General features: G+C 32.4%; 1 protein-coding gene across 4 annotated transcripts in view; it reads left to right on the top strand.

Annotated features, from left to right (window-relative positions):
• KIF18A (kinesin family member 18A) overlaps nt 1–13,548 on the top strand; it is a 97,913-nt gene extending 84,365 nt beyond the window's left edge. For 3 of the 4 annotated variants that reach the window (XM_032283682.1, XM_032283681.1, XM_032283680.1), the window contains 4 exons: nt 923–1,367; nt 2,073–2,180; nt 10,515–10,624; nt 12,892–13,548. In XM_032283682.1, coding sequence (XP_032139573.1) covers nt 923–1,367; nt 2,073–2,180; nt 10,515–10,624; nt 12,892–12,974 — 746 coding nt within the window. In that variant the 3' untranslated portion in view covers nt 12,975–13,548. The remainder of the gene's footprint in view (nt 1–922; nt 1,368–2,072; nt 2,181–10,514; nt 10,625–12,891) is intronic. The other variant, XM_032283683.1, reaches the window with a different exon arrangement.
• Nucleotides 13,549–16,097: the final 2,549 nt, after the last annotated feature.

Below are 16,097 nucleotides of genomic sequence, written 5' to 3' on the forward strand. Positions count from 1 at the left end.
AGTTTTCTCTCAGTATCCTGGGGATAAGCAAGTTGATTCCAGGAACCCATCCAGATACCAAAATCTATGAATGCTCAAGTCCCTTACATAGAATGGCATAGTATATAGGCTACACATATCCTTCTGTGTACTTTAAATCATCTCTAGATTACTTATAAAACATAATCCAATACAAATACCATAAAATGGTTGTTATACTATATATATATTTTTTTTTGTTTGTTTGTTTTCTGAATATTTCCAGTGTGGAGTTGGTTGAATCCACAGATGCAGAATCCGCAGCTACTGAGGGTTAACTCTGTATACCTGACACTTAACAAAAACAATCCTTTCATTCACTCAGAATTTTACTGGTTGTTTCCATTCTTGTTAATTTAGACTAGACTTCCACTCAATTAGTAGTAAACTGATCACTGACACCCAAACCCTAGCATCACCCAGTATACTCATATAACAAACCTATACATGTACCCTCGAATCTAAAAAACAAGACAAAAGTAATACACTAATAACATTTTACGATGGAACAAGTGTTTTAAAAACAGTATTAAAAGTTTAACACTATTTTCATCTTAAACCCAAATCAAACATGCGAGCTAGAAATTATGAATTTTGTTGGAATTGATTGGAAATTTGTTCCCTAATTACCCAATATCTCAAGAAAGTTATGCCTATAAATTAATATTGACATTAGCAATGTATTTATTTTATGTTATAGAATTTCTTTATAATGAGTTTATCAACTTTAAAGTTTTTAGTAGTTAACCATGATATTTTTCCTTTCCAACTTATATTTTTCAGATTTTTATCAATTGGCATAAAAATAACATTATTAAGGTTTGTTAGTTTTAAAACTAATGGAGTTATTTTTAAAAAAGCTATTTAGGAAACATTATTGTCTTTATTTTTTGTTTTTGAACAGGCACATCTTCAAGTGAATCTAATCTGCTTAAGATTCCTCCACAAAAAAGAACTCGGAGAAAACTAATGCCATCTCCCTTGAAAGGACAGCATACTCTAAAATCTCCATCATCTGAAAGTGTTCAGCTCAATGATTCTCTTTGCAAAGAACTTCAGCCTATTGTGTATACACCAGAAGACTGTAGAAAAACTTTTCAAAATCCATCTACAGTAACTTTAATAAAACCATCACCATTTACTACAAGTTTTCAGGCTATCAGCTCGAACATAAACAGTGATAATTCTCTGAAAATGTTGTGTGAAGTAGCTATCTCTCATAACACAAGAGAAGAATGTCAGCAGGAGGTCTTGGACTCTACATTTACTATATGTGAAGACACCAAGAGCTTGAAGTGTAAATTACCTGAACAAGAATCACTACTAAATGACAAAAACATTTTACAACGGTACAAAAAAAATTTGCCAATTCTTTTTTTTTTAATGTAGACTTTCAACTATTAGTTGAGATTATTTCATAAACCATGTGTGCTATTTTGATTATAAAACAGTCTGTTTTACTTTCATTAAATTTTAATTATGTTTCTCTCTGAATATTAACTCACTAACACAATATTTTAAAGTCTTAAATTTGATGCCTTAAGTCAATTGACCCTCATTAGACTAGGAGAGACCTTAAGATATATTTAGTTTGTTCTCTTACCCTGAAATTGGATTATAAAAGCTGTCTTTGGAGGATTATTATGTTTATTGTTTATTAATATTTTCACTGAAGGAAATTCCACACTTTCTATTAAAAACTCATTTTACTCTGAAATAGTCATACCGCTAAAGTATGGTTGAATGTGTGTCATCCAAGCAAACATATCCTTCTCACTTTATCTGTATAATCATGCCCAATCTAAATATGGAAAGAAAAATACCTTCACTATTCTATGCCACTGGGAATGAAGAAATCTCTTGATAGCAACTTTACCTATATTAAAAAGAGAAAAGAAAACCCCAGTCAAGTAAGAAAATCTTTATGGTATAGCAGAATGTTTTTCTTTATATATTAATACCAAATAGTTTTCTAATTATGGAAATGTTTGCTTCCTTTTTTCTTCATAGTTTAAATCAAAATATTATATTTTATTTGTCACCCTAATATACAGGCTTGACCCTTCTTCATTCTCATCTAAGCATTCTATGCCTATACGAAGCATGGTGCCATCCTACATGGCAATGACTACTGCTGCCAAAAGGAAACGGAAATTAGCAAGGTATGATTAAACATAAACTGGTTGGGTTTCTATAGTTACATAAGATCATCTTTATATGTTGTTTTCTGTTGCTTTTTTGTTTTTTGTAATTAGACTCAATTTATATTTAAGCATACTTAGGATAAATTGCTCTGAATGGGGTACTGGATTTATATTATCAAAGGGAGATCTTGAAAAACTCAAGTATTTCACTTGATATTTCTATAAAGTATTTCATATTTTTGAGCTTTACAAATAAATTTTCTAGCTTTCAAAAACTACTTAATTTTAACTTTTCTGGGGTGACAATTTTTACTTATTTGGTTATTATCCTTTCTAAACATTACCAATTTTTCTCCATCTTAGAATTATGTTATTTTAATGGATTATGATATATGACTAATATATAATGAATGAAGAGACTTTACTTCTGCCTAAGACAATTTAGCTTGTATCAGACCAAGTTGCTCATCAAGAACAATTATAAGGAGTATGTAAAATAGAACCAACAGCTGCTTGAAGGCAATGGAGAACAACCATGGTAGCCAGGATTGAGAGCCTAAAATCCCAGAGAAAAAGGAAACATGGTATAGACAGCCAAACTTTGTCTGCCTCTTTTTTTTAATTTGGCATTTGCCAATTTATGGCATAAGGCATAGAGGCCAAACAGAAAGTGGAAACTTAGAGCTATCAGCCGTGTTACTGAGCTAGGGAAACAAAATTGTTCTGTGCAGTTTTTATCCTCAAGGCATTTGCCAAGTTCTCAGCTTTGTGGAATGCAAGGCTAAGACACCAAGCTGAAAGTAGCTGCTAAGAAGCTAAAGTGTTAAGCAGAGTTTTGACATTCTTATGAGTCTTTCACAGAAAAATTGGAGTTCAGGGACTACCCTAAAGAAGAGGCCTTGTTAAACACCTCAGGATTTTGAGTTCACTGAAGGGTGTTTCAACTAGGAGTAGGGCAAACTAGAAATAGGCCAGTTCTTGGAAGTCTGAAACAGACCTTAGACCAACTCAATTCTTGATTGGATCAAGGTGATTTATCTTTGCTCTGCTTGCCACAGGAAAATTAAATTATCTCTGGAAGAATATACCATCTGGAACCTCTATAGTTTTTTTAATATCAATGTTTCACACTTAAAAACAATTACGAAGTATGCTAGAAGACAAGACCAAATGAATAAAATTTAAGAGAAAAAAACATCATAGGAGCAGTGATTCATACGTGAGGCAGATACTGGGATTGTCAGATAGGAATTTAAAATTTTAACTGTAATAATTTCAACAAATACATACTTTCCCAAAGAACGAGATTCTCTTAAAATTAATCAAATGGATATTCTAGAACTGAAAATATAGAATTTACTGAGATTAAGAACTCAATAAATCAATTCAGCAGATTAGGTACAGCAGAAGAGAGTACTAGTGAACTGAAAGATAATTTGTTTTTAATTTTTTATTTTTAATTTTTGTAGGTACATAGTAGGTATATGTATTATGGGGTGCATGAGATATTTTGATAAAAGCATACAGTGTGTAATAATCACATCAGTGTAAATGTAGTATCTATCACCTCAAAGATTTATCCTTTGTGTTACAAACAATCTAATTATACTCTTAGTTATTTTTTAAATGTACAATACATTATTGTTGACTCTAGTCACGCTGTTGTGCTACCAAATACTAGATATTATTCATTAGATTGCTTAATTAACCATCTCCCCAGTCTCCCAAAACCATCACAGTAACCATCCTCCCCAGTCTCCCGAAAAACCCTTTCTAAGCCTCTGGTAACTATCATTCTACCCTCTATCTCCATGAGTTCAATTTATTTAATTTTTAACTTCCCCAAAATGAGTGAGAACATGCCAAGTTTGTCTTTCTGTACGTGGCTTATTTCACTCAACATAATTACCACCAGTTCCATCCATGTTGTTGCAAATGACCAGGTCTCATTTTTGTTTCACAGCTGAATAGTACTTAATTGTGTATACATACCATATTTTCTTTATTTATCTGTTGATGAGCACTTAGGTTGCTTCCAAATCCTGGCTATTGTGAATAGTGCTGCAATAAACATGGTACTGCAGTTATCTCTTCATTGTACTGATTTTGTTTCATTTTTGTATATATCTACCAGGGGGATTGCTGAATTGTATGGTAGCTCTATTTTTAGTTTTTTGTTTGTTTGTTTTGCATTTTAGGTTTTGGGGTACATGTGAAGAACATGCAAGATTGCTGCATAGGTACACACATGGCAGCGTGATTTGCTCCCTTCCTCCCCTTCACCTATATCTGGCATTTCTCCCCATGCTGTCTCTCACCAACTCCCCACCCCCCGCTGTCCCTCCCCTATTTCCCTCCAACAGACCCCAGTGGGTGATGCTCCCCTCCCTGTGTCCATGTGTTCTCATTGGTCAACACCCGCCTATGAGTGAGAACATGTGGTGTTTGGTTTTCTGTTTTAGTTTTTTGAGGAATCTTTAAACTTTTCTTTTTAGTGGTACCAATTTATGTCACCACGAACAGTATACAAATGTTCCCTTTTCTCCACATCCTCGCCAGTGTTTGCTGTTGACTATCTTTTGGATAAAAGCCATTTTAACTGGGGTGAGATGATATCTCATTATAGTTTTGATTTACATCTTTCTGATAATCAGCGATGTTGAGTTCCTTTTCATATGCCTGTTTGCCATTTGTATGTCTTCTTTTGAGAAATGTCTATTCTTTTGCCCATTTTTTAAATCAGATCATTAGAGTTTTTTCCTAGAGTTATTTGAGCTCCTTGTGTATCATGGTTATTAATCTCTTGTCAGACAGATAGTTTACAAGATTTTCTCTCATTCTGTGGATTGTCTCTTCACTTTATCAATTGTTTCCTTTGCCTTACAGAAGCTTTTTAACTTGATGTCATCCCATTTATCCATTTTTGCTTTGGTTGCCTGTGTGGGGTATTACTCAAGAAATCTTTGTCCAGTCCAGTGTCCTGGAGAGTCTCCCCAGTGTTTTCTTTTAGTGGTTTCATAGTTTGAAATCTTAGATTTCAGTTTTTATCCCTTTTGATTTGATTTCTGTATAGGGCAAGAGATAGGGGTCTAGCTTTATTCTTCTGCATATGGATAAACAGTTTTCCCAGCACCATTTATTAAAGAGACTGTCTTTTCCCCAATGTATGTTCTTGGCAACTTTGTAAAAAATGAGTTTATTGTAAATGCGTGGATTTATTTTGGGGCTCTCTATTCTGTTCCACTGGTCTTTGTGTCTGGTTTTATGCCAGTCCCATGCTGTTTTGGTCACAAAACAGCTCTGTAATGTAATTTGAAGTCAGGTAATGTGATTCCTCCAGCTTTGTTCATTTTTCTCAGGATAGCTTTGGCTATTCTGGGTCCTTTGTGGTTCCATATAAATTTTAAGATTGTTTTTCTATTTCTGTGAAGAATGTCACTGGGATTTTGATAGGGATTGCACTGATTCTGTAGACCACTTTGAGTAGTATGGACAATTTAACAATATTGATTCTCTCAATCTGTGAACATGAAATCTATTTTGTTTTGTATCCTCTTCAATTTCTTACATCAATGTTTTATAGTTTTCATTATAGAAATCTTTTATTTCTTTGGTTAACGCCTAGTTATTTTATTTTTAGCTTTGTAAAAGGAATTTTTTTTTCAAATTATTTCACTCTATATAAAAATGCTACTAATTTTTGTATGTTGATTTTGTATTCCGCAACTCTGCTGAATTTGTTTCTATTCTCATAGTTTTTTGGTGGAGTCTTAGGTTTTTCCAAAAATATAATAAGATCATGTCATCTGCAAACAAGGATAATTTAACTTCTTGCTTTCCAATTTGGATGCTCTTTTTTTCTTTCTCTTGTCTGATTGCTCTACCTAGGACTTCCAGTACTATGTTAAATAATAGTGGTGAAAGTGGGCATCTTTGTCACGTTCCACATCTTGGAGAAAAGGATTTCAGATTTTCTGCATTCAGGATAGTACTAGCTGTGGGTCTGTCACATATGGCTTTTATTGTGTTAAGATATGTTCCTTCTATGCCCAGTTTTTGAGAGTTTTTATCATAAAGGGATGCTGAATTGTATTAAATGCTTTTTTAGCATCAACTGAAGTGATCATATGATTTTTGTTCTTCATTCTATTCATATGATGTATCACGTTGGTTAATTTGCATATGTTGAACCATCTTACATCCCTGAGATAAATCCCACTTGGTCATGATGAATGATCTCTTGGATTTGTTACTTGATTCAGTTTGCTAGTATTTTATTGAGGATTTTTGCATGTGGTCATCAGGGATATTGGCCTGGAATTTTCTTATTTTGATGTCTCCTTGTCTGGTTTTGGTATCAGAGTAATACTGGCCTCATATAAGGATTTTGGAATTATTCCTTCCTCCTCTGTTGTCCAGAATAGTTTGAGTAGGATTGGTATTGGTTCTTCTTTAAATGTTTGGTAAAAATCAGCAGCTGTCAAATTCTGAGCTTTTCTTTGCTGGGAGACTATTTATTTACAACTTTAATTTTGTTGCTTGTTATTTATCAGTTCACATTTTGGGATTTTTTTCTGAAAGATAGACTGGTAGGAAAATATTCAAACTGATGTGCAGAAGGATAAAAAGATGGAAAGTAGTGGAAGAGACATGGAACACACTTTTTAAAAGTCTACATTTTTGTATTTTGTGTCTCAGAAGGGAATGAGAGAAAGAATAGGGAAAAATAATATTTCAGATGATGGCTAATAATTTTCCAAAACTAACAAAAGACATTAAACCACAGATTTGAGAAGCACTGCAAACCACAAGCAGGATTAATAAAGAGAAACATGCGTAGGTATATAGTAGTAAAACAACTAAAAACTAAAGATAAGGGAAAATCTTAAATACACTGAGTTATATGACTTGAAGTTAATGATACTTTCTTTATGTCCTATAAATTGAATGCAATGAGAAAACATACTGAATAAATATAAAATAGATGTGACTTCCTCTACCTCTTTTTCTTTGCTATGTGATTATGGGGAGAAACGTTTATAGATGACCTTAAAATGACTTTTTAAATGTATTTTCCATTAGGAACCTGTTATCATTTAAGCAACAGGAAACTAATTTACAAATAGCCTACTTATTTGTCCTTAATAGAGTATCTTCTCATAAGTAAATTTATTATGTCTTTGTCCCTCCTAAAAAAAAAGTATAGCAGAGCCTTGGAATGTGTAAATTTAAAATTTATGGATTTTCCCTAAATGTCTCTATGACATTTAAAATTTTATATTTGCTGAGGTAAAAATTTGAGTTGTACAGTTAGTCTGGTTTGTATACAGAAGTCAGTCACTTTATGAGTGAACCAGGCTAACCACAATCATTTGTTTCATCTACTTTTATCACTAATTTACATAGTGTCAGTTTTATAATTTGTTCCATTATTAATTTTAGTGAGTTTTTTTGTACTTCGCTGGTAGTATGTTATGTTTACTAAGATGTGGCAAACATTTATAGAAAAGAATAATTTTTTTTAATGTGAACTTAGCTATTATCAAATCAAATGGTTTTTCACAAAATGTCCAGGTATGTGAATTGTGTATTTGGAGTTCTTTTAGATAAGTTAAAGGACTTCCACATGAACAACAAATATTGTGAAATAATATTGAAGGACATGTAAAGAAAGTAACTTGATTTCTTATAGCCTATTAATTGTTCTGTTACATTCCCTCTGGTACCAGTAATCAGATCCTGCCATTAGCTAAGGTTAAAAGAGATTAATGCTAGAAATGTACATAATTGCTTTTTTTTAATCTTCCTTTTCCCCAATTAAAGTTACATGAGCTTCAGAGTAATAAACTGTGGTATTTTCCATTTAGCAACTTTATATGCTTATTTAGCTGTATATATATTCTAATATAATTTTAAAAATAAAGAAGGGGAAGCTCTATACATAAGCATTTTTTTTTATTTTGTATAAAACACTTTTAGAGTTTAAAAGCACTGGATATTCCAAAACCTACCCAACAGATTTTTTTAAATAATTAACATTAGATTTTTAATCTTAACAATTTATTTAATATTTCTGTAGCAGACTGTTTTACTAAATGGATTAGCCTATCAATTCTATAAATATAATACATACATAATGTTTGCTTTTACTTCTCAATTATATTCATCAAAGTTTTGGATTGTTTGTATCATATTTATTTGGTTGATTGGTTTTTTGTTTGTTCCACAGTTTTCCAAGCACCAAAAACTGTTTCATACTTGCCATACATTTTTATTTTGTTTTCAAAGATGTCTAATTATTTCAACTAGAAATTTTTTCAGACAAAAGAGTGTAAGAGGTATTATTTTTATTGAGCAGAAACAGTCTACCTATATAAGGGAGCAAAAGGTTAATTCTTAACTTTATTTTGGAAATATATTTGACACACAACTGGAAATGTCTTTGGATTTCTCATAGTCTTTAACATAATTTGAATTTGCACTCATACCATTTTTAAGTCTTTGTAGTTTATGACCTACAACATAAATGTTAAACATTTGATCCGTGGACTATTTAATCTAAATTGAAAAAAGGTTTGGGTATATTTTACTTACATATAAATATGCAACTTATTAGGGTTGGGTTTGATTTCTAGAAACATGAGTTCTAATCAAATAGCTTTATACAAAAGCCTAATTTTTAAGTAAGAACATGCTATGAGTAAAAAGTAGGGTCCTGGAACTAACCAAAGTGAATAATCATACCATAAAATAATAAAGAAAACTTTGAGATAAATTTAAGAAACAATGTTTTATCAAAAGTAATAACATTGATCTTTATATTTGAAAAAATAAAATCTCCAAATGACAAATAAAGAATTTCTGCCTTGGACAGCTGATATAGACAAATAAGAAGGGTATTTAATATTCAAAACAGAATCATAGTAATTTATTTATCACCATTTAGGAAGTGGGGACTACTGTAGTTGATATATTATTTGTACTTACAAGTTGTGATTATATCTTCTTAAATTGTGTCTTTTTCATTACTTCCACTGAGTAGTCACCCCCCCTTATTCAGGTTTTGCCTTCTGTTATTTCAGTTACCCATAGTCAAATGCAGTTTAAAAATAGGTGATTATAGTACAATAAGATATTTTAAGAGAGAGAACGACCAGATTCACATGATCTTATCATAATATATTGTTATAATTGCTCTATTTTATTATTAGTTATTGTTAATCTCTTACTGTGTCTAATTTATAAATTAAACATTATCATGGGTATGTGAAGGAGAGTACATAGTATATATCGGGTTTGGTACTATCCTTGGTTGCAGGCGTCCACTGGCAATCTTAGGATATCTCCCCAACATGGATAAGGGCGATTACTATATAGCATCTTTATTATTAGCCAGAATTTCCCTAAAGTTAGCTTATTTGAATCAGTGCTGAAGGATGTTCATTTTCCACCCAACCCCTAATCCTGCCTGTTAAAAATTGATCCTCTTTAGGACTAGGAAGGATAGCAGTTTTTCAAGGTCCAGATCAAACTCATTGCATCCACAAAATTCCCCATTTTTCTTTCCTACTCTACACTCAGGAATCTATAGCTCTTTGTATTATGAAAACTTTGGCGCTATATTTTTACTTTATCTTATATTATTTCATGTATTTGTCTTATTTTTTCTCACTCCACTGTATGTCCATTGTACAAATTTTTAGGACAGGGATTTGTGTGCCTTATTTATTTGTATATCCTGTAACACAAGGCGTTTACTTTAGGTGTTTACTAAACATAGGTGTTTACTAATATGTCAACTGAAATTGAGTTGGAAATTTGAACCATTAGCAGTATAAGACTGATTAAATTTTGAAGCTAGAGCAAATGAAAACAGGTCATTCTTTTTATTTCAGTTTCTATGATTGTAATAATTAGAGATTTTTATTCTGTTACTCTGCTTTCATTTTAAAACAAGGTTTTTCAAACAATCTCACGTTTTTATGCCTTTCGGATTAGAGTTCTTGGTCCAAATTTGTAACATGAGCTTAGTTTTTTTTTTTTTACCTCTTGTGACTAATGTGCTACTGATCTCTACATTTTGAATATTAGTGCTTGCTTATCTGCCAGCAAAGCACCCTGGAATATTCTGCTGCAGAATTGTAACATACACCTACAATCATAACATTCAATTTGAATAAATATGTTAAATATTCATTTTAAAATCACACACCGCTAAATTTCTCTGTGGGCCAAAAGTATATTTAGTACCTCTACTTCTGTGAGATTTCACAACTGTTGCATGTGGAATATGAGTTTGAATTTTAAGGTATAAAATAATGCTTAACTAAATTAAAATTTTTTCCCCTCAAGCTCTACATCAAACACTTTGTTAACTGCAGACGTAAATTCTGGATTTGCCAAACGTGTTCGACAAGAGAATTCAAGTGATAAGCACTTACAAGAAAACAGACCAAGAATGGGTATGTGTCCGCTTTTAATTTGATATTTAATGGCATGACTGTTGACAATCATATAGTACTTTACGTTTTTTATTGTGTTTTCATAAGAATCTCTTTTTACCTGTCGCCTTTATTATGTGGTAGAACAAGTATGATTATCCACATGTTATAGATAAGGAAACTTTAAAACACAAAATGTAAAGCATTTACCCAAAATCACACAGATATTATATTGATAGAGCCAAACTCAGAACCAGATCTTTCAACTCTACATTCTGTACCCTTTTAGTTATCCCTCCTGCCTCCTAATAATTGAAATTACTGGCTAAATGTATTATCTAATGTTACTAATTAAGTATATTTTACAGATGAACTATACCCACTTTAAATTTTTCTCTTAGTGTAATATTTTAAATAATTTGGCCTCTAACTCATTGTGTAACTACCACACGGGTTCCAGTCTGTGTCTAGTTACAATCATATTGTAACTCTCATTGGCTGTTGGAAAAGATACTGATAGATCTTTCCCATCAGTATAAAAGATACTACAGTCCATCAACTGCATATGGGAGTGACATGAGTTCATGGTAACAAAACCACTTAAGTTAAACTAGAGGTATATTATGCCAGCCAGTTTATAGGCCCCAATGTCTAGATATCTATCTCTTTGACACTACAGTTCCTAAGACTTCATTCAGAAACTATTTACTAAGCATTTACCATGTCCTTTGATGAATATAAAGATCAATAAGACCTAGTTTGATTGTTCTCTATAGGAACTTATTATAGCAGATGCAATTTAAAGGTGCTTGATGATATAATGTTTCTAAGAATGACATAAAAGCTATTGTTACTTTTTTTCTGTCAATGCCCTTTGATTAGAGTAATATAAAATTTTTCAGTAACTTTGTCAAGCTGTATTGGTAAATGCTGCTTCCTTTAGTAGCCAGTGTTTACCTTAACTTTAGTGGAAATAATCCTCATGCAAATTGAAACATCAGATAGTAAGGTACTAAAGTATAAAATTTACCTTGATTATTTGGTTTGACATGTTGTATTTAATAATGCTTAACAACGTGTATCTGTAGTTAGTGTAGATGTGTACTGCCCCATTGATCTTCTTAAAAAGTCCTTCAAGAATCATAATTCTGTAGCCAAATAATAAATTTATAAAAACTCTCAAATCATAGAAATTGGGCTTTTCTAATATGCTTATTATCTGAAGATACAAATGCATCATATATTTCGTGTATAAAGAGATGTGAGTAAAAATATCTACTATGGGGGAAAAAAAAGTGGGAGATGATGCTAAATCACAGTGCTTGCCAAAGAAGAAACGAGAGCTAACCCAAGTTTAAAAGATTACATGTTGTTAAGGATAATGTAACACTTAGAAAGAGGTATTAGTTTATAAGGAAAGATAATATTTAATATACATTGTAATATTCAAGTGAAAATGCCCAAATGCACGTCAGAAAAAAGTGAGAATTGAGACTGCCTTCCTTAGAATGTATTCAACCAAGTGTTCTAACTAACGATGTACAAATAAAGAAACACAGGATGATCAGTAGGGGGAAAGGCAACTCCTGTTAACTGAGCAGCGAGATAAATAAGAAACAGTCTTAAGTGAATATGTGACTCTAAAGCTAAAACCTAATATTACCAAGAAAGTGGATAAGCAATTAAACTGATGCTGAGAAAAGTCAGTGGCACCCTGTTGTAACAAAACTTTGTTGAACAAAGAATGATGGTGAAAGCTAATGAAGAACCAGAAGAATGGGCATGAAGAGAACACATTTGAGAGATGGCAGTAAAGGAAAAAAGAGCTATGGGATTAAGAGCAGTCCTTTAGGAAGTATTAGATGCAAATGATAATTTTAAATCTGAAAAATATGGAACTTTAAATCCTTGGGGAAATAAACCAAGGAATGGGGGAAAAATGGCGATACAACTTAGAAAGGGAAGAAGTGCTTGTAGAAATTGTATTTTATTAGTCAGAAGGAAAGAAATGAACATACTAGTTAATTCAACTACTTCACCTGATGTCTGTGTGTGTATGTGCATGCACTCACTGAAACTTCACTTTGCAATATGAACTTGAACAGCTTTTAAAGCAAAGATATTAATGCCCCTTTGTTGTCATTATATTTTAAATTATGTTAATTAACAACTATGAATTTCAAGAGTAAATTTTCCTTCCTGTGGCTGTAATTTTGAAAAGTGGAATGATGAAAACTTTTTGAATGATACTTTTACCATATTTATGTGTCTTTTTATTTCTTCTCTAGAACATAAAAGAAACATCTGTAAAATAGATCCAAGCATGATTAGAAAATTTGGAAGAAACATTTCTAAAGGAAATCTGAGATAAATCACTTCAAAACTAAGCAAAATGAAGTTGATCAAATCTGTTATCAAAGTTTATCCGTACCCTTTCAAAAATATTAAAATCTTTGAAAGAAGACCCATCTTAAAGCTAAGTTTACTCAAATACTTTCAGCAAGCAGAAAAATAAAACTCTTTTCTTCTTTTGTATTCTAAAAAAATATAAAATTTCAAAAGAAAAGGTTGTCTTTTAAGTGTTTTAAATATTTGTTGCCTTTTAAAATCCCTGAGTGTAAGGTAGCATGGTGGCAGCCTAGCTTTACTATGCTACAGCAAGTTGACTAGGACATTTTAGTAAACAGTAGTGAGTTAAATTATCTTTATTATTTTTTGAAATAAGAATTTAGAAGTGGTAAAATTGTGGCCCAAGATGTATTTGGTCCTCTATTATGGTTTTATACATTATTTTTGTTATATATATGACTTTCCTTTTCAAAAATACTTTAATGTACAAGTATAGATATAGGTGCCCATAAAATCGTTATAAATATTATTTAAGTTATCATAAATAAAAATATTGTTCTTGCTACTTGATATATTAAAGATGTAGATTTTAAAGTCTTTCATTTTCTTGCCTCATTACTACCCCTTACATACTCTAAACCAGTGATCCCCAAACTTTTTGGCATCAGGGTCCAGTTTTGTGGAAGACAAAACCATGGACCAAGGTTGGGAAAGTTTCAGGATGATTCAAGCACATTACATTTATTGTGCACTTTATTTCTATTCTTATTACATTCTATGGTGTATATATAAAGAAATAATTATATAACTAACCATAATGTAGAATCAGTGGGAGCCCTAAGCTTGTTTTCATGCAACTAGGCGGTCCTATCTTGGGGTAACAGGAGACAGTCACAGATCATCAGGTATTACATTCTCATAGCGAGTGCACAACCTAGATCCCTTGCATGCACAGTTTGCAATAGGGGTTGCACTCCTATGACAATCTAATGCCCTGCTGATCTGATAGGTGGCAGAGCTCAGGTGGTAATACCAACGATGGGAGCGCTCACCTACCACTCACCTCCTGCTGTGTGACCTGGTTTCTAACAGGCCGTGGTTGGGGACTACTGCTCTAAATTATTATTTTATAGAAAATGTGAATTTTGTAGATTTGTATTTCAAATAAGATCAAGATATGTGGCACCAAAGCCAAATCTGAAAATGATCCGTAGGCTTCTTCATGAGAAAAGATGTTTTAATCATTCTTGCTGCTATAGGAAGCACATAGAGCTGCAACTTAATTATACAACCTTGTTTACTTGCCTTGCCTATCCTGTTTGTTTGCTGAATGTAACAAATATTTGGCCAAATGCGCTTTTAATTTTATGCAGCACAGAAACCTTCACATCAAAGCAAGCAAGCTGAAACATTTTAAGCCTTCCAGCTAATCAAGTTTTTCCATTTAAAATCTGGTTGGGAGAGTGAGAATAATCTTTGTAGTCTCTTTCAGCTCTGACACTGGTGATTCCATATTCATAGAGCGTATTCAGGATCTGTCATACAGAAAACTACCATACACACAATTTCTTTTGGTCCCTTTGTCATTTGACTTTTGGCTTTGTTGCCTGTTTAACAGTCACTCTCACCTCTATTCCTTTCCATTTTAGGTGAAAGAAATCTTTTTACCAGATACTGATGAAGGGCTGCCATAATTAATAAGTGACTATGCCTCATGATCCTCCTCATACTATAAGGTATAAGCATGATTTTCTTATATGCCATTTGTATCAGGTAGAGGTTTAGACTTCTATTTAGTAAAAGGGCCTTTGTCATATAACTAGACTAAGGTGAAGTTAGGGAGAATAAACCATAATGAACGTGGAAAAAGAAAGCTATTAACTGTGTGAGTTAAACTAAAGCAAGAATGCTATTTGATGAGTCAATGTGAAACCATTTTTAAGTGAGCCTTATGTAAAAAGTAGATAAATCATAAGTGAGTATATAGCAGTGAATTTTCCCAAAGTGAACATGCCCGTGTAATCCGCACTCAAATTGTGAAATAGAAAATTATCAATACCTCGGAAGACACCCTTACACCTTCTCCCAGTCACCACATCCCTCAATGGTAACAGCTATCCTAACTTCTAACATTATAGCTTGATTTTTTTTTTTTTTTTTTTTTTTTTTTTGAGACAGTCTTGTTCTGTCGCCAGGCGCCAGGCTGGAGTATAGTGGCGCAATCTCAGCTCACTGCAATCTCCGCCTCCTAGATTCAGGCAATGCTCCTGCCTCAGCCTTCCTAGTAGCTGGGACTACAGGCGCACGCCACCACCCCCAGCTAATTTTTCTATTTTTTTTTTTTTTATTTAGTAGAGATGGGGTTTCACCATGTTGGCCAGGATGGTCTCGATCTCTTGACCTCTTGATCCACCCGCCTCAGCCTCCCAAAGTGCTAGGATTACAGGTGTGAGCCACTGCACCCAGCTTGATTTTTAATTGATTATTTTTAAAAAATTAATGCATGCACTTTTAAATGGTAAATAACAATTGTACATTTATGGGGTACAGTGTGGTATGTTGATACATGTATACAATGTGCAATGATCAAGTCAGGATTTTAGCATATCCATCACCTCAAACCTTTATCTTTGTGTTGGTAACATCATAGATATATTTTAACTAAAATAACTAATTTTTATTTTAAAAATGTGTTGTTCTAAAAAATGATACAGAACGGTGTGAAGGAAATGTGCTTCCTCCTCACCTCCCACCAATGTCATTTTTCCCAGGTGTAACTACTTGTTAATATTAAGTTGGTACAAAAGTAATTGCGGTTTTTGCCATTGAAAGTAATAAATGTCTTTTGCCTAGACATTTATTTTAATTATATATATATATATCTTTTTTTCCTCCTATATTCTTAGGATTTTTAATGAAAATAGGATCATACTTTTTATATTGTTTTGCACTTTTCATTTTTATTCACATTTAAAACCATCGTGGACATATTTGTAAAATTTTTAAGTGTGAATTTTATAACTAATGCTGTGATAATTTTTATATAGTAAATCAATAGATCAAGAGAAACATAGATGACAGTCTCTTCTGAGCTACACTGTTCAGCATTTCTGAGATTACTTTGGAGTAGTCACTGTTATTTCTA

The sequence above is a fragment of the Sapajus apella genome, unplaced genomic scaffold, assembly GCF_009761245.1.
Source record: "Sapajus apella isolate SASKATOON/1434 unplaced genomic scaffold, GSC_monkey_1.0 scaffold14, whole genome shotgun sequence".
Taxonomy (NCBI): domain Eukaryota; kingdom Metazoa; phylum Chordata; class Mammalia; order Primates; family Cebidae; genus Sapajus; species Sapajus apella.